Source organism: Ailuropoda melanoleuca, chromosome 13 (assembly GCF_002007445.2).
Source record: "Ailuropoda melanoleuca isolate Jingjing chromosome 13, ASM200744v2, whole genome shotgun sequence".
NCBI classification, from domain to species: Eukaryota; Metazoa; Chordata; class Mammalia; order Carnivora; family Ursidae; genus Ailuropoda; species Ailuropoda melanoleuca.
In genome coordinates this window covers 90,253,639-90,279,074 of record NC_048230.1, presented here as the reverse complement: position 1 = coordinate 90,279,074, position 25,436 = coordinate 90,253,639, and the positions used below count along the sequence as shown (strand labels likewise).

General features: G+C 44.5%; 1 protein-coding gene across 3 annotated transcripts in view; it reads right to left on the bottom strand.

Annotated features, from left to right (window-relative positions):
- Nucleotides 1-3,764: 3,764 nt before the first annotated feature.
- KIZ (kizuna centrosomal protein) overlaps nucleotides 3,765-25,436 on the bottom strand; it is a 129,862-nt gene continuing 108,190 nt past the window's right edge. For all 3 annotated transcript variants that reach the window (XM_011229734.3, XM_034639835.1, XM_034639836.1), the window contains 4 exons: nucleotides 19,421-19,525; nucleotides 16,574-16,670; nucleotides 6,278-6,321; nucleotides 3,765-3,914 (listed from right to left, as the gene is read on the bottom strand). In XM_011229734.3, coding sequence (XP_011228036.2) covers nucleotides 3,811-3,914; nucleotides 6,278-6,321; nucleotides 16,574-16,670; nucleotides 19,421-19,525 — 350 coding nt within the window. In that variant the 3' untranslated portion in view covers nucleotides 3,765-3,810. The remainder of the gene's footprint in view (nucleotides 3,915-6,277; nucleotides 6,322-16,573; nucleotides 16,671-19,420; nucleotides 19,526-25,436) is intronic.

Genomic DNA, 25,436 nt, shown 5'->3' with positions numbered 1-25,436 from the left:
ATTTGGTTCTTTATTTTATCCAGAATTTCCTTTGTAAGACGAGTGAGGTAGGAATTTAATTTTACCACCTCACACCCCTTAGGATGGTTACTATTGAAAACACAGAAAATAAGTGTTGGCGAGGATGTGGGGGAAGGCGGGACCTCTATGCACTGTCCTTGGGAATGTAAAATGGTGCAGCCACTGTGGAAAACATGCAAGGTGTTACAATGATTATTAAACAAACAAAAAAACCCAAAACAGTATGACGGTTCCTCAAAAAATTAAAAATAGAATTGATAATCCATATGATCTAGCAATTCCACTTCTGGGGATAAATCCAGAACAGCTGAAATCAGGATCTTGAATAGATATTTGTACATTCATGTTCATAGCAGCATTATTCACAATAGCTAAAACATGGAATCAAGACAAGTGTCCATTGACAGATGAATGGATAACCAAATGTGGCATATACATATGATGGAATATTATTCAGCCTTAAGAAGGAAGGAAATTCTGACATATGCTACAGTGTGGATGAACCTTAGGAGATTATACCAAGTGAAATAAGCCAGTCACAAAAAGACAAATACTGCATGATTCCACTTATAGGAGGTACTTCGGGTGGTTAAAATCATAGAGACAGAAAGTAATATGGTGGCTGCCGGGGGTTGTAGGGAGGGGGCATTCAGAGTTTTAGTTTTACAAGATGACAAGAGTTCTGGAGATGGATGGTGGTGACAGCTGCACATTGTGAATGTATTTAATACCATCAAACTGTACATTTAAAAATGGTTAAGATGATACATTGTATGTTACATATATATTTTGCCACAATAAAAAACATTGGGGAAAAATGTACTGGGGGAGGTGAATGTCATCAGATGTTAAGTGAATAAATGAGTTAATGGTGAGAAAGAGTGAGGCAGGAAGAGAGAGGGGCCTTTTCTTTTCTTTTTTCATCTGGATAGAAGATGCTAGCCATGAAGTGATGGCAATGAAAGGAAGACAAGGGAGCTTATACTTCAATCTCAGCAAACTAGCAATCTTAGCAAACATAGCCAGGGGAAGAAAGAGGTTTAGAAGGGCTAGGGTGGTTAGTGTGCTGTCCTAGGGAATTGCCAAAGGGTCACTGAGGATGCTCTGAGGCACCAAGAATGAAACATGGCTGAACAAAGAGTTTATGAACTTACACCATCCCACTGCCTCTACGTGGGGAAACAAGACCAGCCATGGGCCAGTGCATGACCCTCCAGAAGTTGAAGCCCCTGGAGACCTCAAAATGGATCAGAGAGTTGTCTGGTGAACACAGCAGAGTAGAGCTTAGCCATCCACTTAGCCAAGCCCTCCTATCCCTTGCACTGTTATTTTCTTTGTGTATTTTAAAAAGTCGATTATCTTCTTCTCCCTAAAATGTATATAAAAAGGAAACTATATTATTTCTATTCATTTTCAATCAGGGTCACTTGATATAAATAGAAACTAACCAAAAAAGAATATTAAATTTAGCTGGAAAATTTGCCTGCAAAAGGTGTCAGGCCCCAGGCCCACTCTACCACTATTCAGAATAAGTGTTAGCTAAATGGTGGACTAGCACCAAACCGAGGCTTTCTCCTGGATCATCATCAGTACACACGATATGTGATCTCCAGTAAAGGTGTTCAGATGCAGGACTCTGTGCATTCTGTCAGCACTGCTGACACATACCTAGTTAATGTCCTGGCTGAAGGGCTGTTTTATTTTCTGATAAGATTTAGAATTAAAAATAGAAATGTTTAAGATGATTTAAAAAGCAAGCGTTTATACACAGAGACAGTCTGGAAGGGTATCACCCACTTGTCAATGTTTACTGCTGGATTTTTGTGTGTAATTTTAGATTTATAGAAAAGTTGCAAAGATAATACAGAGAGTTCTTGCACTACCTGGCTTCTAATGTTACATCCCCCTGATCTTACGGTACCATCGTTCATTTGTACAAACTAAGAAACCCACACTAGTACATTACTGTCAGCTAAACTCCAAAATTCCTTTGGGTTTCCCTACATTTTCCATTAATGCCTTTTTTGTTTGTTTGTTTGAAGATCCAAGCTGGGATCCCACATTGCATTGAGTTATCATGTCTCCTCTGGTTTGTGACACCTTCTTTCCTTGATTTTCATGACCTTGACAGTCTTGAGAATGGGCCAGGTATTTCACTGAAATATCCCTCAATTGGAGATTGTCTGACTTTTTTTTTTTCCCATGATTAGACTCTGGTTATGAGTTTTTGGAGAGAACACCACACAAAGTATCCTTCTCGCCGTGGCATAGTGGGGGCATGACAAGCACATGACCTCTCACTGGCGATATTAAACCATGGTGACTTGGTTAGGGTGGTACCAGCCATATCTAGTGGAAGTGAGTCACCAAGTCCAGCCCATGCTACAGGGGGCGGGTGACGGAAGAATTACGCTCCACTTTCTGGGTCAGAGGATTGGAGGAAACCTACTTATTTCATCTATTATTTTCCAGATGGGATCTATGTAAACACCCAAAGAACTGTTCCAGATACTGTACCTGCTGTCCAGATATCCTGCTGGGCTTTACAAGGGTTGGGGTAGCAGGGGGATTTCCCCAATAACTGCCTCCCACCTTTTGGTCCTTTTGCGGAATCGCCAGTGTTTTCCGAAGTTGTTGCACTGTCTCACATGCCCACCAGCAGTGTGGGAGGTGTTTTCTCCATATGCTCACCAACACCTGTATGACCTGTGTTTTTGATTCTGGCCATCACATGGGAATGAGGATACCCTGTGATTCTGACTTGCATTTCTCTGATGATTAATGACGTCAAGCATCTTTTCATGTGCTTATTGGTCATTTGTATATTTTCTTTGGAGCGATGTCGATTCAGATCCTTTGCTCCTTTTTAAACTGGGTTAGTTGTCTTTTTATTATTGAGTTATAAAAATACTTTATATATTCTGGGTACATGTCTCTTTTTAGATATATGATTTGAAAATACTTCTCCCATTCTTTTTGCTTTCCTGATGGTGTCCTTTGCAGCAAAAAAGTTTTAATTTTGGTGAGGTCCAATATATCTGATTTTCTCTGTTAAGGGCTTTTGGTATCATAACAAAAAAACCATTGCCTAATGCAAGGTCACAAAGATTTACACCTATGTTTTGTTCTACGAGTTTTATAGTTTAGCTCTTACATTTGGGTCCTTGATCCATTTTGAGTTAATTTTGTACACAGTGTGAACTTCCTTCTTTTGCAGGTGGCTCTCCAGTTGTCCCAGCACCCTTTGTGGAAAAGATCATTCTTTTCCCATTGAATGGTTTGGTGCCTTTGTCAAAAATTAAGTGACCATACATGTGAGAATTTATTTCTGGATTATCAATTCTAGATTATATATAAATTGATATTTCATTGATCTATGTGTCTATGCCAGTCCCACACTGTCTTCAATTACTACAGTTTTTAAGTCAGTTTCAAAATTGGGAAGTGTGAGTACTCCAACTCTGGTGTTCTTTTTTAAGACTGTTTGAGCTATTCTAGTTCACTTGGATTTCCATATGAATTTTAGGATCACCTTGTCAATTTCTACAAAAAAACCAACTTGAATTTTGGTGGGCATTGCACTCATCACTTTGCTTTTTGATAGCACTTCAAATGAATATGCTAGTTTATGTTTATGCCACAAAATTTCGCTCCAATAGCAATGTGGTCCCAAGTTTTCCCGTCCAACAATTAGAAAGCTTGAAAAGACATGTTTATTTAGGATATCACATATGGACACAGGGTTTTAGTTTGTTTAATGACTTTATTTCCAACAGTTGTTACTGCTTATTAGTCATAAAAATCATCAAAATCATCGGCGGATGTGTTATGGTTTCTAGGACGTAAAGCGGCTTCAATTTCTGAGTTACTGTCATCAGACTCACCCCAGAAGGCTGGAAGAGAAAACCAGACAGCTATTTAACATCTCTCCACTCTGATTAGCTGGCCTTCATCAGCCAGACAGGTTAATCGGACTGCTGGCCTGCAAAAGGCCTACCAGGGACACCAAGGGGTGAGCCTCACAGATGCCTCTGGAATCCGTGTCAATACTGCACAGAGTCACACATTTCAGCATGTTCCAAGAAAACACCGCAGAATCTTTCCTTCCCTTTTTGTGCCCAGCTCCTTACTGCAGGATGGGGCTTTAAGATCAGGATTACCATGGAAGCAGGGTTAGTTGGGTGTTTCATCAGGCCTGGGACCACCTCAGCTCAGCTGCTCCTGCACTTCGATCCCCTCTGGTCTCCACAAGGGCAGAGGGGAGAAGGGAAGGCATGGTGGAGGAAGAGCGGTGAGGCGTGTGCTGAGACCAGGCCATGGCTGCACACAGTTTACTTGGGAGGTGATCCTAGGAACGACGGGAGGGGCTGGAAGAGTGACGCAGAAAAGAGGAACCCAACAGAGGGTGTGTGTTAATGAGGAGGTGGGCAGTTCCCAAGGGGGCTCAGTCCTGTAGGGCACCCTCTGAAAAACTCAGAACTCTCCTGAAACTGTCCTAAAAAAGAGTAAGGAGGTGGGTTATTTACTGACCAACTTCCATTTCTCATTGGTTGAGGGTTATTCTCAAGCAGGGCATCCACTCCCTGGCACTCTGGGTGGCCCTGTGGGGGCTGGGCATGCTCCGGTTGCCAGACAAAGCCCTCAGCAGATGCGCAGCTGCCCGCCGACGAAGGCCACAGGCATGCCCAGTGATCTCCAAGGTGGCTGGCTAGGATGTGGGGGAACCCAGTCCACTACACTGACCATCTCCATGGTATCTCCGTGGCACTTACTGCCTGCCATTCTGTGATGATTTCTTATATCCAGCCCCATTGCATCCTTGTACCAACCTGGGAATGCCTCCATCTACTGAGCAAACAGGCTGAGACTGGCCCCAATCACAGCATCAGTGGGTGCTCAAGCTACCAGTCCCACCCGGGTTGTCAGACTCACAGCCATGCTGTCAATCACAGCCCACTGGGAAGGGGGTCTAGGCCTACAGGAATAGAGCGAGCCCAAGCTCTGCAGGGGACATGCCGCAGCGTTGGCATGCAAGGTGGGGAACAGCCTCCCTGTGAGCTGGGGGTTCAAAGCTGAATAGGAGCTCCCAGGAAAAGGGAAGGTACAGCATGAGCAAAGGCACAGAGGTACAAGTGTGGTGTCCAGGTACATCTCATTTTCCGGTGCTTCGCAGAGATTGTGTTTTTTTACAAATGGAAGGTCTGTGGCAACCCTACATCAGGCCAGTCTATTGGTGCCATTTTTCCAACAGCATTTGTTCACCTTATGTCTCTCTGTCACATTTTGGTAATTCTCTCATTATTCCAAACTTTTCCATTATTATTATATTTCATACAGTGACCTGTGATCAGTGATTATGACTTGCTGAAAGCTCAGATGACAGCATCTTGTAGCAATAAAGTGTTTACTTAATTATTCTTAAAGTATTTTAAATTAATTAATGTTAATTAACATTTTTTAAAGACATAATGCTGTTGCACACTTAAGAGACCGCAGTATGGTGTAAACACAACTTTTATAGGCACTGGGAGAGCAAAAAATTTACTTGGCTTTATTACGACCATGGCTTTATTGCAGTGGTCTGGAACCGAATCTGCAATACCTCCAAGGTATGCCTGTATTTGGAAAAAGCTGGTCATAACTTGACCCAAAGAGGACAAGACCTTGGAAGGAACTGAGCTGGAAAGTAGGGAAGGGCCAGACCACAAAGGGAGAAAGTTACAGACTCTCTGCAGCACCTAGTGAGGGGCATTAGCAATTTTTGACCAGAAAGGTAGAAGGTTCAACAAAGTTTTAGATGCTGGTGGCCAGGTGGAGGGCAATCAGGACTTGGGGAGGGGCTGGATGTGAGGAAACCAGTTAAGGAGCCCCATCATGTCATGAGCAGTGAGTCCTTTTGGGGCATTAGCTGTGAGGTCGGGGACAGAACCAAAAGACATTTCATAAGTAGAATATACCACTGCTGGCAATCAGTTGGATATGGAGGCCAGGATACCCTGCAAATTCATACTTGCAAATTAGAATGCTAAGCCACGGTGCCCCATGGTACCCCCGTGTGTTTTTGGGTCCCAGCCTGTCACTGAAGAACGGTGCCTCAAGCAGCCCTCTGATCCCCTCAGAGACTACACCACCCCAGGGGGAGCTGCAAGGACCCCCTGTGATCACAGGCACCTTCACAGTCTTTATGTGAGGGTGCAGAAAACAAATAAAAGGTCCCCAACAACTCTTGGTTAAAACACAAAATGAATTCTCTTACCTTTAGACTCTAAATTGGTAGTTAGTTTCTTTTCATTTTCATGCCTGAAAAATAAAGACATAGCCTAAGTCCTGAAAAAATATGACAATCAGACTGGTATTTTTACAATGAGCACGTCAGTGAAGAAGCGCGTGTGATGCAATGAAAGGCCAGGCATTTTATGCGTGCTCCCCAAGTCTTTTTTTTTTTTTTAAGATTTTATTATTCATTTGAGACAGAGAGATAAATATAGAGAGAGACAGAGCATGAGCAGGGGGAGTGGCAGGCAGAGGGAGAAGCAGGCTCCCCACCGAGCAAGGAGCCCGACGTGGGGCTCAAACCCAGGATACTGGTATCATGATCTGAGCCCATGGCAGACACTTAACTGACTGAGCCACCCAGGCGCCCTCTCCTACTCCCCAAGTCTTAAGAGCAAGAAGAAAATGTCAGGACTGCAGCGGCCAGAGGTATTTGCTGATGCTGTGGTGGGTAGGTCCCTACTGTGACAGCATCACAGGGTCCCTGAGTGTGTTCCAAGCTGGCTCTGCAGAGACCGGGTCAGACTCCCTCCGGGCGCCGCTTGCAGCGCTGGACAAGGAGCACGCAGTCAGTGAGGCAGAGCACTGACTTCCTGTCGACAGCCCTCTCAAAAACACGAACATGCAAAGCTTTGGCACTTTGAGACAAGTTAAAAGTAAAATACTTCAAGTAGAGAAGCCAGGATGGAACGCAAGGAGAAGCTGGTGAGGAAGTTAAGACTCATCTCCGTCAAGTCAGTGATGGCGATCCTTAACAGCTTAACAAGGGAGCTCAGAATAAACTCTCAGCATGCTTAAGTAAATATCCCAAGGCATGGTAGAGAAAAACCGAAGTGTCCTGGACACTGGTGTGCAGGCTTCTGGGTATCCCATGCACAAAACACTAGTGTCTCCAGTATCTAATACCTGGCAATGTGCTCCTGCCAAGCTATTCGCTGGCTTTCAGATTTACAGATTATTTCATTAAAATGGATTCTGTCCAGTCTTTTATTTTTTATTTTATTTTTTTTTTAAAGATTTTATTTATTTGACAGAGATAGAGATAGCCAGCGAGAGAGGGAATACAAGCAGGGGGAGTGGGAGAGGAAGAAGCAGGCTCATAGCAGAGGAGCCTGATGTGGGGCTCGATCCCACAATGCTGGGATCACGCCCTGAGCCAAAGGCAGATGCCTAACCGCTGTGCCACCCAGGCGCCCCACTGTCCAGTCTTTTAAACAAGTAGAATGAAGGAAAGACAGACCCCAATGTGCCCGGTGCCTGCTCCTGGCCGGGGCCCTGGTCCTCTTGACACAGGAAACCCTGTGAACTCAGCTTCTCCCTCCCTATGGCTAACCTGTGGCTTAAAAATCCACCGTTTGCCATAGCTGCCCTAAGGTATGGGTTTGTTTGTTTGTTTTCTGTAAAATAAGCTCCACTCAGGTATCATTTTTCTAGGCTCAGTATCTGTCAAGCTTCCGTTAAACTTGGTGCCTGTTTCATGCTCTGCCATGGGACCACCCAGCAGCCTGCAGCTATTTCCCCAGGCAGAGGGGGCAGCCCCACGGCCATCTGAGAGGGCCTGGCGCTCACCAGCAGTCACGGAGGCAGCAGGGAAGGTGGCCACCGCCCACATGGGTCCATCTGACATGAAATACTAGCGCCCCCCCCCCCACTAAATGCAACTACTGGGTTGTTTGCCTACTGTTTACCTACTTCCCATTCCATGAGGACACTGGTCCAGATGCCAGGGGCAGAGGCAGATTGTGACAATGCTGGTGGGGTACAGAGAGGCTAATTTTCCAGCTGTAGTCCAAGTAATGAGAGCTGCAGGGGCAGAGGACGAGACCGCCAAAGACTGGGAGAACTGGGAGCACAGGGTGAGGGATGGGTGGCTGTAGGACCCCTGAGAAGGCAGGGCACCTCCTGGATTCTGCTTTGAAAGCTGGAGCAGACCTCACAGGCCAGGATTGAGGAGGAGGAAGAGGTGGGATTTGGTAGCAGGAAGCCCTTGGCAAGAGCAAGGGCACAATGGCTGGTGAGCTCAGGCCAGATCCCAAGCCCCCCCCCCCCACTTCTCTGAGCTCCAGAAACGTGGCCCAGTGCTCATGTGCTAACTCTACTTGGCTGCTTCCAAAGTGCTTTGTGGTCAACATGCCCATCCATGACCAAATTCACGCTCTCCCCAGTGTGGTTCCCTTCCCCTGCCAGGCCAGGCCCCTCCTGTCTCAGCCAATGGCACCTGGACCTTCTGTTTCCTCCCCAACCCTTTCCACTCCTGTGCCCTCTTGCATCCAATCAGCCCCTAGGTCCCGCCAATGTACCTCCCAGTACTTCCTGAAGTCCTTGCTCTTCCCTCTGCACTGCTGTTACCCAGCCAACTACACCAGCATCTCTTGCTTGGACTTTGTAACAGCCCCTAACTGGTGATGCCACAAACAGTGTCCCCTACAGTCCATTTCCCACTCAGGAGCAAGAGTGAACATGTCAAAACACAAACCTGATCACTCTTCTTCCTCCCTAAGGCCCCTCGATGCCTTCCCATTGTTTTTTGACAAAAGCCCTAAATCCTAAACAGCACCTCCAAGGCTGATCCAGACTTGTTTGGGTTCCTCTGCTGCAGCCTCCCCATCCCTCGCCTCCCGCACCGCCACCACTGAGTCCTCATCCACGCTGCCATCTCACACGTATCTGTGTAACTAATGCATGTGTGACCACTCCCCTCCCGACTGTGAGCTCCATGAGGGCAGAGAGAGACCCTACCTGTTTCGGCTCGTGTGGGTAACCCAGTGCTTTGCACTTAGTGGGTGCTCGGGGATTATGTACGGAATGAAAAGAGGAATGTTACCAAGAGCAGGGCCCTGCTTAAAGACACCTGACCGATATTTGCTGACACAGTATTTGATTTGTAGGTTTCTACTTAGGGGACTTCAGAATCACGTTGTTCAAATTCCTTACCGGAAATGTGCAAGAAATACTTTGCAGAACTAAATGTGTGTAGTTCACCCACTGAGAAAGGCAGATAATGCTTCCAGGTGTTTCCTAGTCCATCCCCACATCTTTGGGGCAATTATTTTTCCCTGTGGGAAACCATCTCTGCACGCCCACTCCAAAGTTGATTTGAATCACACATACAATTCTTCAGGTCAACAGTTCTTTCAGAGTTGCACCTAATGTGTAAAGCTCAGATGAGGCCAACGGGCATGGTGGGAGAACTTTCCCTGGAATACCGGATATGGCCAACTCGTTTAGCTACTATAGCAAATAAGAGAAAAAATCATTTTCACTTTGGAAAATGTAAGAAATGGAAGCGTTAGTCTTACAGGCCATGAGATAGGGTCACCACAGTCCATCATATGTGCTTGGAATCTGACTGCTTCATCTTCCCCGAGAGCATGCAAATAATATTTCCATCTTACCAAGCCCAAGTTGGCAAAGGTTGGCTGTGAAGAGCCAGAGAGCAAATGGCTTGGGCGTTGTGGGCCATATGGTCTCAGTCACAACTGCTCGCTTCTGTGGCTGTAGCATGACAACAGCCATGGTCAGTGTGCGAATCGGTAGACGTGGCTATATTACCATTCAACCTCACTGACAGGCACTACAATTTGAATTTCTTAGGACTTTCACGCAACATTATTCTTCTTTGGATTCCCCACAACCATTTACAAATGTAAAAACCACTTAGCTTGCTGGAGTGGAGAACCAGGCAGTGGCCAGGCCAGTACTTGGCCCTAGGGCCACAGTGCATCAAGCCTGTTGCATGGGTGACACATGCCATACTTGCAGCCCACCAAAGGGCCTGCCTTTCCTCTGCATGGTCTTTCATGTGTAACTCTTAGAATCCAAGATAGCAGACTTGACTTTTTTCCCTAGAACTTGACTTTAGACTTTACTTCTAAATTCTGCAGAATTTCCCAGTAGGTCTGGCTATTTCTCCCCTTAGCTATATAGTGAAGACCATGTACCCATGAAGGGGCTGCTCGATTGTTAACCTTCTGCCACATTGGCTTTATCACATAGCTTCCCTCTGTCTATCCATCAAGCCATCTTATTCTGTGATGCATTTCAGTAATTGTTTATAAATTCCCCTGCCGTTGATAAACCAGATTAGGACAACTCTAATCAAAGTCACTTTTGTGCTCATCCTTGCTAAACTTAAGAAGTTAAGGTTGGCCAGGGTCTTAACAGGTTTTATTCTAAGAGCAACACCTGGCACTACATATGCAATCATGATGACACAAAGTATGAAAGAAATAGTTGAAATTACGTGTGTCAACTGTTCATTTTATAGAAGCAAAAGGCCAACGTAGCTAGAAATAGTTACTTAGTCAACACAGTCAACATCAACACAGCTAGATGGCAAGGCCTATTGTAAACATGAAGTTTTGCTTTGTGGAACCAGCAAATAGAGACAAAAATAAGACGTGGAAAGCCAATGAGTTTCTAAGAAATCTATTATTAAATTATAGCAGAGCATTTATGCATTATCAATACAGCACTTTCACTGTCTGGGTGGTGGGTCCCAGGGAGGCTGAGTGAGGGATGTGTCGTCCCAAGACACACAGAGCCAGCAGATGCAGGGGCAGAAGCGGGACAGAGCTCCTCCTGGCACACTCACACTTCCCAAAGGCACACGTTGCAAACACCTATCCCCACGGACACTGGTGAGAAGTGGTCACACGGCAGGGTGGGGAGAACCTAAGTTGGGACAGCTAACCAGTGCAGGACTGCTGATGAGAGACACTGTCAACTCTGGTGCTAGACAGCCTCTACCCCCAGTGCTCAATTCTGCTCTCTGTGTGGCCCTGAGCAAGTTCCCTGCCTCTCTGAGCATCCATTTTCTTCTGCAAAATGGGGGCAGTAAGACCTTCCTTGCAGTGTCCTGGTCAGCTTTGAGACAATCGGGCTCAAAAGCCCACATACGGCAGGCCTGGGGGAGCGGGCCTGCCACATGGTCGCAGCTTTTGGGTGAACAGGGGCTTATGCTTGTGCAGTCACAGGGTCTAAGCAGAGATGACAGGTCCTCTGGCACAGTGGCCAAGGAAAGGGAAAGTCTGGGGACAGACTGAAAGGAAACAGGCCTGAGATGCATGAAGTCTCCTCTTCGAGGAGCCTGATGGGCGGGAGGCTTGGGGACGGGGGAGAGACAGAGAAACTCCCTCTGCCAGGCCTGGCACACACAGGTGGGCAAAGCATCTCAACCCCTATGGGTTGTTCATTCGTTTGCTCACTCACTTATTCACTCTCTCATAAATGTCATACAGTTGACACTACACATCAGCTCTGTGCTGGGGCTGCAGCAACAAACAAGACACATTTCATCTCTGCGTGGGCCTCTCATGCTTCAGTGGGGAGACAGTCACCAAAATAAGAACTGTGACACAAGCCAAAAAAGGCAACTGCGGGTGGGCTGAGAATTGACAGCAGTGAAATTAGGGGAAAAAATCCAGGCCCCCAACATGTACCAAGAGCCCACAAGCCCTTGTCAAGTTCAGGGCCAGAAGCCAGACATCTTTTCCCCAACGGACAGGATGGCAGTCAGGTAAGGACCCCAGGAAGGCACTCTAAGTGTGCACACCCAGTGTGCTCCCTGGAAGCCAAATGCAGAGTGTGCGAGCAGAGAGCATGAAGTCAAAACTGACTGCAAGAGTCTCCCTTGGGAAATGTGCACGTGCACATGGCTTTCCCTCTTCTACACGCTCATGCAGAGATCTCTGTGGAATGCATGATTCCCTGGGGCTACGGTACCTGACGCTGCCCAGAGGTGAGGGCATCTAAGACAAATGCCTGACTGAATGGTGGAGCTATATACAGATGTTCACTCACTCAGCAAGTCCAATGGTTACTGAGCACTGGTGACCGAGAAAAGTCCCCCAAGCCCCAGTGAGGGGCTCACCCTGGGGACAAGGTACCTGCAAATGGCTACCACCCCTATGCTACAGATGATGCTAGAAATAGCCATCGGCCACAGGACAGGCATCTTGTATGACCAGATCCTCTGCGTAGGAAACATTTAGAAGGTTAGTAGTTTTAAGCCTCGACAATCTAATAGGCATCGGCCAGGTGAAAGAGTGGCGCAGAAGCATTCCGGCAGAAGGGGAGGACTAGAAGCCGGGGCACATGACCCAGCAGGTTGTATGAGGGCATGATGTGAGGCTGTCCAGTGGGCACAGGGACATGGGGGAGCACGCTGTGGGGGCACTGCAGATGAAAGGACACGTGGTGCTTGAGTGCGGGTGTGGACAACGGGAACCCTTGACGGTTCAGCAGCAGACCGTCAGGCTAGGGTGTCAGACACTCAATTCTTGGCCCTGTGGGAGGAGGAATCTGGAAAATAGTCAGACATGGGGGATGCCCTAATATTAGTAACAAAAAGACTCTCAACCTCATGGTCAATATTGTTTTAAAGGAAAAAAGTGTCCCGGCCTGTTAACAAACTACCCAAGTTACTGTGACTTGGAGGTCATGTCCGTGGAGTCTGGCAATGAGACTCTTAGGATCCTGCCAAGGGCAGGGTCTATGGTGTTGGGGACAATGAGGAGCGGCTCCTAGTGGGAAGTGCCCTTCCAGTTCTAGGCTCTTACTCTAAGACTGAAAATAACTAACTAATGAGAAGACGTGGTCTCTAGACTCTGAATTCTAATTTTTAATGATTTGACTGTTAGCTAGAATCAGTATTAAAATGCTTCAAAAGGCATCTTCAGCTAGAGTTTTCCTCAGAAGAGACATATATTTCTGAAAAATAGAAGGCATAAAATAATTTAGAAAGAAAAAAACCCCCATGAGTATGCCAATAAATCTCTGTAAATAGTAATTTTAAGTTTTAAGAGCAGACCCAAGGCCAACAGTTTTAATTTGACAAAGTCCGAGCGCCCCCTGATGGTTAGCCAGGGCATCCGCAGCAGATGCTATTTTTTTTAGCTGCCTGGGGTCAACTTGTTAACTCCTTCCCTTCAGCAAGTCAAGCAAGTGACTGTTCTTCGGTGCTGTGTGTGGAAAAAATAAAGTATGTGGGCTTGTGAGGAGAAACACGTAGGATATTTAGGCAGCTGCTTATTCAGTAGAATTTAAGGAGAATGCAGATTTGTTAAGCCAGAGATGGAGAACAGGGGCTTTAATAGGAGAAACTAAAGGACTTTCAGGAAAACTGCATTTTTATTTCACCGGTACCGATTCCTTGTGATCCTTCTATTATGCCAAGGGAAAATGGCATAGTGACCAGGCAAGAAGAGAGATACCATGGTCCCCACCAGAGCATCAGGTGCAGCCTGGCGCCCTCCACTGGCCACGCCTGTGGCTGCAGGGTGGGCACAGAATGCCACCCACAGTGGCCCTGCCAGGGTGCCGCGGCTGGGTGACTTCTGCTACCTTTCCCCCAGGCAATTATGTGGCAAGCACATATCCTTTTCTTTCCATAAAATGTTATCTCGATCCAGCCTGTAAACTGAAGTTACACGGCAAGCTGTTAGAATATACTCTCCATTGAATAAATGGATCCCGGAGCGTGAAAACCGCTTCCTGGGGAAGGTAAAGCGAGACAATGTTTGCAGAGGAGAGGAAGCTCTGGCATGCACCCCTGAACAAAAGGGAACAAGTGGTCTTTACTCGGAGAACGGCTTCCTATTAGGACTCACTCCTTCGTACATTATGCCTTTCATCCCCACTCAACCACAAAATGATTTTGCTGAAGCAAATACAATGGTAGAAAAAGATTTACACTGAAAGAATCTTTAATAATAAACTGTTGCCGATCTGCCTACTTGCCCGTGATTTATAATACAATAAACATCGGATTCTATTACGGCTCATGCACTGAAGCTGCTGCTCTGAAAAACGGAATATGAAAGCACCCGGATCCCACCACCATCACAATGAAATGAGCATGTATAAATGTGCTAAGAGTATCTCTTTGCATCTTTTATAGCTTGTGTGTATTAATCTGTAACGCTTATTAAGAAAGTCATTGCTATGCAAAGCAGCACCCAATCCCTTTCTCTGGCTTTTCAACAGAGTGCACTGTTTAGCCAATAGGACGAACCCTCTGGCCCTCATTCTGCATTCATCACAGGCAACATTTGCACAATGTATCTCTCAAAGGCGGCTGAAAAGAAGGCCTTAATACTCATGTAAACAACTGCAAACCAATTACTTAATGAATCAGGCCCACACATAATGAGGTGCAGACAAAGAGCTATAAATGCATTTTTGCACCCAAGCCGCTGCTTTAAAGTAAAATCCCTCAGCTGTAGTTTGGGCTTAACTAGCACATCATAATTATTGTCTCTAGGACATCAGAGGAAGCCATTTTTTTTTTTTTAAGGTCCAGCAGGGTTTTTTTTTTTTTTTTTTTTTTGAGGTTGCTCATCAGCTCACTGACAAAATAGAGCAAAGAAGAATTTTTAAAAGTGCTACAGCAGCACTGCACTGTTATGTTTATTCTCAAGTACTGGGTTTCGAGACCACTTGTAAAAGCAATAAAGCACGAGGAGTGACTGCAGTAAGTGGGATCCTTAAATGTAAGCCTCTAAGAAATTTCAGTGAATCCAGGCACAACAGCAAACCTAGAGCTCTCCAAAGCCCAGGGTGCTGTACTAACAATACCAAACCTGGCACAGGAACCATACCGCGACAAACAGCATGCCGAACCCACACAATCAACACCCGGGCCTTTTTATCACTGGGTTATTATCAAGGGTCTAGAACCAAAGGTTCCTTGAAGACCTTTTTTTTTTTTTTCTTTCCTTCTTAAAGGGGGGTGATGAGATGACTTGTAATTTATTTAGAAAATTAATTTCATGCAGGAATGATAGGTCCCTGCCTCAGAATGGAGGGGGAAGAAAGTGTGAATTTACTTTAGTGAAATACAGACACAAGACTGAGGAAATGTTCTTGGGGCCCAGCTGTTTTTAATGTATTTTAAAACTGCCTCAAGTGTGTATACCTATAAAGACAAGTTAAAGAAGAATTGAGCTTTTTCGTGCCCCTAAGACATAATGGAAAAGAGCACTTCTAACAATCCTTAACAACTACAGCATGTATTATTGAGCCAAACGTAACAGGAAGCCCTGAAATTACCTGCAGAACTCACTACATTTACCATTTCCTTTAGAAAAAGACCCAGAACTTGAATTTACAGTATAATCCAAAAAATATAACCCTTTAGCACTCTTCCTGTACCATGATTCATTTCCTCCCACTTCCTTCAAAAACAAGGATGAAAACCCAGGTATTACAGATGCTAATTTCTGAGAACTACGTGAGTGATTTTCTAAAATTGAACTTGTCATGTTTCTAAATGCAACAATCTAATTTTAGAAAATCAATCTCATTTTAAGATATTTCAAGTCCTAAAAATATTACGATGTTTTTCAAAATATAAGTGAAAGCAGGAATTTTTTTTTTTTTGCATTTTAAAAATACTAGATTTCTAGGTCAAATCACTTTATCTTATGGGATACTATATGTGACATTAGAAATGTAAAGTTTCTGTTTTAAAATTTCATCAGGGTAAGAAGTTAATTCAAATGTAACAAAATCATCTAAAGGACATTGCTTTAATGAGAACTGTTATCACATAAGGAAATTTGTGCGGTTTTAAGCAACATGCAGCTCGAGGCCAAAATGGTAGGTATCTCCTCAGACAATTGCTTCTATTCCCACTGATAAATTCTTCCTGACCCAACACCACTGCATGGTCAGTATTTCATGTCAATGAGAAATCCAGCACACAACTCACCAACTCACTTACTGTTGCCTGGAAAACTGATGAGAAGCGCTACAGTTTCCACAGATGTGAAAGGATAAATTTTGTTTTTTATGGACAATAAGCAGGGAAGTCGCAGGAAAGCAAAGGGTAACCCAGCGCAAAGGCCTAGTGAAAAAGAGGAATACGAAAACAAATCCCTAGCAATTGCCAGTATATATGTCAGCCGCCTCAGGAAGAAGAAACAGGCCACTTTATTTCTTTTAAGGCCCGATGTTTTCTCTCTGCCCTCTCCCGACACCCTCCATTGTGTGGTCTCTAAGCAGCCCTACTGCGAGCAGCTGTAGACGCTAATTTGTGGTTCACTGAGGTGTCAATTGAGTCTTAAACCAACGAAACAACAGCTGCAAAACAATGCTTGGCTCTGGTGCAAATATTTTCAAAGGTAGACTGAAGTTTCAACTTCAGATCAACAAAAACCCAAACCGTAACCTTCCCTTGAGTCACACAACAAAATAATATGCAGCCGGAGTTTCATTCATTACGGAGTGACATTTCTCATCTTGTCGCTGCTGTTCAGAAAGGCTTTCACGACTTTACCTTGACAAAGGACTTCCTTCGCTCGATGAAAAACTAGCCTCCGAAGCGATTTTGTTAGTTGTCTTTGTCTGGAATGTCCCGCTGCCAATGTTCAAACCTGTGATAAGCACAAATGTGGAGAGTGAGTGCTGGCTGCCATGCAGTGAAGAAACGCACTGAATGGAGCAGCAGCCGCACAATAACTTTGGTGAAACAAACGTCGACGGGGGAAGATGCTGTTCAAGCCACAGAAGGCAAGGCAGCTTCTGAGGCAAGGAACAACATGTTGGCAGAATACTGAAAGGAAGTGTGTGTGTGTGTGTGTGTGTGTGTGTGTGTGTGTGTGTGTGGTGGGGTGGGGAGGTGTGTTCCTGGGACACACAGAAGCCACAAAAAGTAAAAATCTCTCAGAGAACTCTATTTTAAATGACCAAGATACACGTGTACACGCATGGGTCTCTCCCCCAGCACTAAGCACTGAGAATACACCTTGTTGTAACACGTGGACACCAGCAGTGAGAGATCACTGAGACGACGGTGCTGGGAACCAGGTCTCAGAAATCACTGACACCCCAGGGTGACAGTTACCCCTCTGCCGAATCCCCTTTCTTCCATCTTGTAGAGGAGAATAAACCTTCACTGAAAGCCATCAAGGCTACTCTTTAACCAGCCTGAAAATATTGATGGGGAAGATGCACAATCCACCTCTTCCCTGGAGGGGGAACCAGACCTCCCCCACAGGGCAGGCCTGACCTCCACCTCCCGGGCACCCTTGGCTGTGTCGGCTACCAGTCTGATTCTGAACCGGGGGTCACTGGTGTTGCAGATGGAGAGTGCACAGGCATCGCTGAGAAAGGCACTGGACAAGTTTCTGACCTGTAACCGGCTTGCCTCACAGAACCTCCACAGCCCAGTGATGCCCTTAACAAGGTGTCCATGTGCACCCGAAGAGAGTCCCCCACGTGCTTAACAAGACAAGGTCTTTTCAGACATGAAAACGAAGGCATAAGGTTTAAGTAGCTTGCCTTAGTGACAGGTCCAGAGACACAGCCTAAGATATCTGACACAAAAAGTGACTGAAATCTGCACCTCTTCCACAGTTAGATGTAGGGGTGGCTCCCGAGTTCAGGGCACACACCCCTCCCGCTACCTGTAACAAGCCTGTGAGGTCTAACACTGGTGCATAGCTTCCATTTCCCTCTGCCCTCCCAGCTCACTTTCTGCTTTCCGTTGGAGCTCAGAGAAGTCCCTGGGATCAGAGTGGGTGTGAACATGAAAAAGTAATCGTCACCAAAGGTAAAATAAATACCAGAAGCAGCATCTACCTACAACGATAGCCAGGACCATGAGAAGCGCTTCTGTGATCCCAGTGCTAGAAAATCTGGAATCTTGCAAAGCACAGTGTCATTTTGAGGATAGGGCAAGGAAACTGAATGCAGGGGTTCCTGATGATACAACCTATCACTTCACTTATGAATAGGTTAATTAATCAACGAATATATAATTATCACTATATTAACAGTACCAAGCCGTTTGATATACATCCAAGGGACTATAACTTATGTCAAATTTACTTATCCTTTGAACCTGTCCAATGAACTATTGCAAATATACTTACCACGAACAGACTTGTGGAGTCACCTTCCAAACGTGTGTGTCTACTGATGGACTATACTGCTCTGAGAGAGGCCTCACTTTCTTGGGGCCCCATTTGTAAAATGAGGGGTTACAGAAATACTTCCTAAGATCCTCTGGACTCTAATTCTGTGACTCAAATGTGAAGAAGGCGATGAAACGCCCAGTTGAGGGCTCACAAGTGCTGTATCTTTTCAAAGTGCTGAAGACCTACACTGGGGCAGAGGCCCTGCTTTCTACAGCAACAGTTGCAAGGTCTCATGTTTGCAGAGATGAGATCATCACCACCACCACCGCTCTCTGAGGACTTTTCTCTAACAGGTGCTGTGCTGGACATTTAGCCTGCAGTGACTCACTGAATCCTCCAAACAACCAAAATTGCTGAACTTTGTAGCAACTGATTCTAACACTAATATTGTCTAGGAAATAGCTCTCCAAAGACAGCGAAGTCTGATGCACCGTAAGTATGTCCCTCAAAAAAAAAGGGCTGTCTCATGAGATGACTGGGAAATCTGGATATGGACTGGGAATTTCCTGATTAAAAAAAAAAAATAACCGTGTATTCCGGTAGGAGAAATTATGACATGGTGGTTTATGTAAAAATAAGAAAGTCGTTAAAGCATACTCTAATGCATTTACTTTCACAAAGGCAGCTGAGGTGACTCACACAAAAAAAAGGTGTAATAAGAGAAAAGCCACTGAAAACAATAAAAATACAATAACAGAATGCATGAAAACAAAGAAAATTACAGTTCCAACAAAAATCCTAGGTTGAAGGATCTATATTTAAGCTTAAAATTTAGCTTTACTGCGATTTAGAGTATTTTCATTTAAAGAACCCCAAGTCCCCCAACATTCTGGGGAGGGAAGGTATCCCGGCATGATGCTCCCATTGGCAATTAAGGAACTGGGAGATGTAGAGAAGAGAAGGAATTTGGGGTGTTTCCAGTGGTACTTGGTGACAAGTTACTATCACGACATATTAGGTAGAATCCGAGGGTCTGTTTGGGCCGTTGCTATGCTGGGGGCTCCCACATATCCAGGAGGGAAGACTTCAAACTGTCGCTCATTAAGAACTGAAAAAGTACTGGTTTATTCTGACCTGGTGACAGCTTGTTACAAAGCAATCTCCAGAAACCTTCAAAGGATGACCGCCCTTGCCTGAACACAGCACCAGCTGCCACCCTAGGTCCCCTGGACATTGGCTTTAAGTGCTCAATATGCCCTGCTTACCTGACAGCTGTAGCACAGAAACATTCGCCTTTTGGAATCCGTCTTCACTGTGATTTATATTATCCTGAAGGGTAGACTGCTTCAGCAACTGGTAGGCTTTTGTTTCTACAGATTTAAAAAAAGGCATAGATAACTGAATATCCACATGCAAAAGAATGAATTTGGACCCTTGCCTTACAGCACACAAAAATCAATTCGAAATGGATTACAGACTTAAACACAAGACCTAAGACTATTAAATCCCTGGAAGAAAACATAGCAGAAAAGTTTCAGGACACTGGACTTGGCAATGATCTCTTGGATGACAGCAGAAACCTAGTTGACAAAACAAAAAATGGACAAGTGGGACCCTACCAAACTTACAAACTGTTGCATGTCAAGGAAAAAAATGAACAGAGTGAAAAGGCAACCTACAGAATGGGAGAAAATGATTGAAATAACGTATCTGAGTAGCGGTTAATATCCAGAATATATAAGGAACTTCTACAACTCGATACCACCACCACCACCACCACCAAATGACCCAGTGAAAACGTGGGGAAATAACTTGAACAGACCTTTCTCCCAAGAAGACATACAAATGGCCAATAAACACAAGAAAAGATGCTCAAAATCAATAATCATTAGGGAAATGGAAATGAAAACCACAATGAGATAATCACATCTGACCCACCAGGATGGCTACTATCAAAAGAACAGAAAATAACAAGCGTTGACAAGGATGCAGAAAAGTTGGAACCCTGTGCACTACTGGCAGGAGTGTAGAACGGGGCCGCCATTCTGGAAAACACTACAGAGGTTCCTCAACAAGTTACAAATAGAACTGCCACATGATCCAGCAATCCTACTTCTGAGTATATATCCAAAAGTATTGAAAGCAGGATCTTGAAGAGATACTGGCTCACCCATGTTCACTGTAGCATTATGCACAATAGCCAAGAGACAGAAGGAACCCAAATATCCACTAACAGATGATAAATAAAGTGCAGCATAGACATACAACTGAATATTAAGCAGCCTTTAAAAAGAAGGAAATCCCGACACATGCTACAACACAGATGAACTTTGAGGGCATGATGCTAAGCGAAATAAGCAGTCACAAAAGGACAAATACTGTATGATTCTGCTCAAATGAAGTATTGAAAGTAGTCAAAATGATAGAAACAGAAAGTGGAAAGGTGGTCACTGAAGGCAGGTGAAAGGGGAAATCAGTGTTTAGTGGGTATAGCAGTTTAGTTCTGCAAGATGACAAAGTTTCAGAGAGCTGCTGGACAACAATGTGAATATTTAACACTACTGAACTGTACACTTAACTTTGTTAAGATGGTAAATTTAATCTTCTATATATTTTTTTTAAAGATTTTATTTATTTATTTGACAGAGATAGAGACAGCCAGCGAGAGAGGGAACACANGTAACACTACTGAACTGTACACTTAACTTTGTTAAGATGGTAAATTTAATCTTCTATATTTTTTATCACAGTTAAAAATAAAAGTAGAATGACCAGACATCCCCATTTGTCCACGACGATTCAGGTTTATGCCTCTTGTCCCAGTATAACTATTAATAGAATCCCTTTTTTTTTTTTTTTAACCAAATGTTGCCTTGTTTGTATAGTGACTTATCTGGTCACCCAGACCAAATGCAGCANTTCTATATTTTTTATCACAGTTAAAAATAAAAGTAGAGTGACCAGACATCCCCATTTGTCCATGATGATTCAGGTTTATGCCTCTTGTCCCAGTATAACTATTAATAGAATCCCTTTTTTTTTTTTTAACCAAATGTTGCCTTGTTTGTATAGTGACTTATCTGGTCACCCAGACCAAATGCAGCATGTTGGCACAGCACTGACTAGAGAAAAAAAAAACGTAAAAAACATTAGAACACTGATTGGATAGATGATGATACTGATAAATTATTATTAATTGTTTTAGTTGTGGGAAAAAAGACATAAATACAGAGTATTCTTTTTTTAAAGATTTTATTTATTTATTTGAGAGAGAGTGACAGAGAGCGTGAGAGAGCAGGGTGAGGGGGTTGGGGGCAGAGGGAGAAGCAGGCTCCCCGCTGACCAGGGAGCCCGATGTGGGGCTTGATCCTGGGACTCTGGGGTCAAGATGTGAGCGGAAGGCAGATGCTTAACCGAATGAACCAACCAGGTGCCCCAATAAAGAATATTCTACCACCCAGACAGAAGTTTCTTAAATTCTTCCTATGATGTTAACACTTTTCAAATGCATGCAAATTATTTATCTAAAAACTGTCACTCTTTAGAGATTCTGAAAACAAACAACAATTCTGAAAATAAACAAAAAACAATTTAGTTGAACCTAGGTTTCAAGACTTGAAGACAAGTTGTAGGAGTTAATCTGAAGTGGCCAAATTCCAGCCATTATTTTGAGTGGGGCTGTGGGTAAGGCTCCACATCCTAGTAAAATGGTTTCTCTCTTCTCTGGGCCTTGCAGAAGCCACTAGAGGAACGAATCCAAGAGACAGCACTGATTTCCTTGGTCTCCCGGTACCTCCGGGGCACCCCTGGCTCTGGAGGGCAGCAAGGATCAAGAAAAGGCTGCGTGAGGGCAGGAGGGCCAGGAAGATCAGCAGCCATAGGATGTGCGTGGAGGCCCGCAGCTGAGAAAATCGAACTAGGTTTATTGTAGGGACGGAGCAAAACCAGGTGCCCCAGAGGGATCAGCAGCAGCACGGACCTGGCCCAGGTCCACAGGACACAGGACCCTGCAGGGCTTCTAATCATGTCTGCCTCAAGTTAACAGGGGAAGACTGTTGGGAACAAGCATGAATAAAAACTACGTAAAGGACCCAAGTGACACAACCTTCCCTATCACCTCAAGTCTCCAGGATACCTGAATGAAACTGACAGCACAGACATAACAAAACAGGATCCACGACTGTATCTTCAATGTGGCCACAAAAATAGAAGGATTCGTGCTGTCAGCACCAGGGCTGCATTCCTGCGTTTGCTGGCTCCATTTAAGAACTTAACCATGAGCCCCTTATTACTGGATTAAAACTACCGTCACACTGAAGAATAAGAATACAACTTCTCTTGCCCTACTGAGACTCAATCAAGATAAAAATAAGTATTGAAAAATGAGCATCATATTTTAGAATGCTAAATGATATATAATTAAAATATGTACAAGGGTGCCTGGGTCGCTCAGTCATTAAGCGTCTGCCTTCGGCTCAGGGAGTGATCCCAGAGACCTGGGATTGAGTCCCACAACAGGCTCCTCCGCTGGGAGCCTGCTTCTTCCTCTCCCACTCCCCCTGCCTGTGTTCCCTCTCTCACTGCCTCTCTCTGTCGAATAAATAAATAAAATGTTTAAAAAAAATATGTACAGATCAAGGACTCTTAACTCCGAAAATAATAAATTCTAAGGCAACATTTTTAAACACTGTTGGATTATGAAATCAGTGTAGCACATTGGAACCAGATATGTAAAAAATTTAATACAGAAAACACCAGATGCAGTGCATGCAGAATGGGAAAGTACTGTTGTGTGTCCTCTGTGTGTGTGTGTGTGTGTACACATGCTGGCCTGGGACAGAAGGAGTTTCTTGCTGTAGATCAGTCTCATTGTCCTAGGGTGGCTCCAATAGGATGGCATCATAACACTCTCTAATTAATCCTAATGTCCATATTACTTCAGACTTGTTGTAAGGTTATTTGGGGAGAGGGGAAATATTAATAACATCAAAGACAAAGCCTCTGGATTCTAAGTAGGTAAAACATCACTGTAAAGGAAGGGAAAATGCACTGTTTTGTTTTTATTTTATAAAAACTTTCCAGCTTTTAGGATCTAAGTCCAGAGCATAATGACCCTGTGCTATTTCTGCATTCATTCAATTACACTTAATTGGTCAAGGAAGAGATAGCAAAGACAGACATTCAACAGCAACAAAACACAGAGGCTCCAGGCAGCTGGAGGCTGGAATTGGGGTTCGTCTCCTCTATTATCTTAAGGTAAATCATTTCACTCCAGTGGGCTGGGTCTCCTGCTTCTCAGAGACCAGGAAGACATGTGCCTTTTATTTTCAGGAGAGGGTTTTTGTGGAAAACGGCAAGATGGTAGATGAAAGGTAATTTCTGACTTGGGGGGATTAAATGTTCCATCCAAATATTAAACAGTACTGATATTGTTACTGGTCTAAGTCTAGCAAGGGAGAAATGTGAAGTGAGTTCACTCTTAGCAGCAAGGGACCATTTTACTACTCTGGAAAGATCAGTCATTTCCTTGCTCTACATACTTTCTATTCTGTTTTCCTTTCCTTCTTCGTCTTTTTTTAAATTGAGGTGTAATTGGCATACAACATCATATTAGTTTCAGGTATACCACATAATGACTCAGTATTTGTATGCACTGTGAAATGATCACCACAATAAGTCTAATTACCATCCATCATCTTAATAGTTACATTTGCTTTTTCTTCTTGTGATGAGGACTTTTAAGATCTACCTTCCCTTTCCTTCTTAAGGGACTCGGGTTCTGTAACTGGGCTGTGGCCTTTCCCTGCAAGGCTGCTCCAGGTCTGCTTTGAGAGATAGCTCATCTCTCCTGTTCCATTCAACCAGAGCCCAACCCCCTTCCCAACCATGGATCCTCCCTGGTATTTGATCCTTAAACCTTCTGTGGCCTTTCTCTAATAAGTCGCTGAAGCCCACCCAGACACATTTTATCTGTAACTGCCCTGACCTAGTGATAGAGGGTTTGGGCAAAATCAAGCTGAGGACTGCTGGGCACAATGCCTGCCCCATCCCCATGCATGATTCCTTCAATTGTTTAATGGCAAAATGAAGCTTAAAAGGTAAAAGGATTAAATGCATTCACTTGGAGGAATAAACACTAATTGAGACAGGACCAGAGAAACCAAAACGGCTGGAGGAGTTGGAGCAGACTGTGCTGTTGGTCACCAGGAGGTCTGTGTTGGGGGTCAGGTGCTCAGAGCTGGGAGTCACTCTCCCATGGAATGTCCACACCCTTATTTTAGCCAGTAGAGCTGCAATAAACAACATACAAAGGACTGGGAGTTGACCCAAAAACGGTTTGGTAAAAAAAAAAAAAAGAAAATCAGGGGAGGTTAAAGGCTACATAGCTTGTGCAGAAACAGGGGAAGAAGGGTTCAAGTACACAGATAACTGCAAACAGACTGGACAGGGCAGGACTGTAAAAGCAGACGCTTTCTGGGGCCAAGCAGTTACCGCACATAAGGGACTCTGGCAGTGGGAAGGGGAGCCCTGTAGCAGGCTGGAGAGCCCATGCCTCATCCAGAGGAGACAGCTGTTCTCTGCCAACAGCCAATTGCTGCCAGATGGGAAAGAGGGACAGACTTCTTGCCAGACTTCTATCTTTTTCTAAAAAATAGGCCAAACAGAACATACCTGCAACCTCAAAACTTGAAGGTGGTGAGCAATTTTTTCTGCGTTCACTGTATAAACACAAGAACCCTTAGAGAAAAACTTAAGCCAAAGGATAACAGCTGGATGTTGGGAAAAGCTTCTCAGTTGAAAGTTGATTATTTTCAAGGGGGGGCTGCAATAGCTGTGTGATTTTTAAATAGCACTCTGTATCAAAGTGGCCAGGCTGCACACTCTTTGGAGACAAGGGCGCAGTTTTTGCTAGGGGGTGCTCCAATATTTCAGATATTCTCCTGGAATGGCTTAGAAGACTAGGATGTCAACTTTATAAAGCCAAATGGCAAAGCTATAGGCACGAGGTTTATGGCCACTCAGGCCCAGGCTTTTCTGGAAGGAAGAATCAGTAAAGAATCAGGCTGTTAAGGGGCACCTGGGTGGCTCAGTCGTTGGGCGTCTGCCTTCGGCTCAGGGCGTGATCCCGGTGTTCTGGGATAGCCCCGCATCAGGCCTCCTCCACTGGGAGCCTGCTTCTTCCTCTCCCACTCCCCCTGCTTGTGTTCCCTCTCTCGCTGGCTGTCTCTCTTTAAAAAAAATGAGAGAAAAGAAAAGAATCAGGCTGTTAGAAGTTGCACT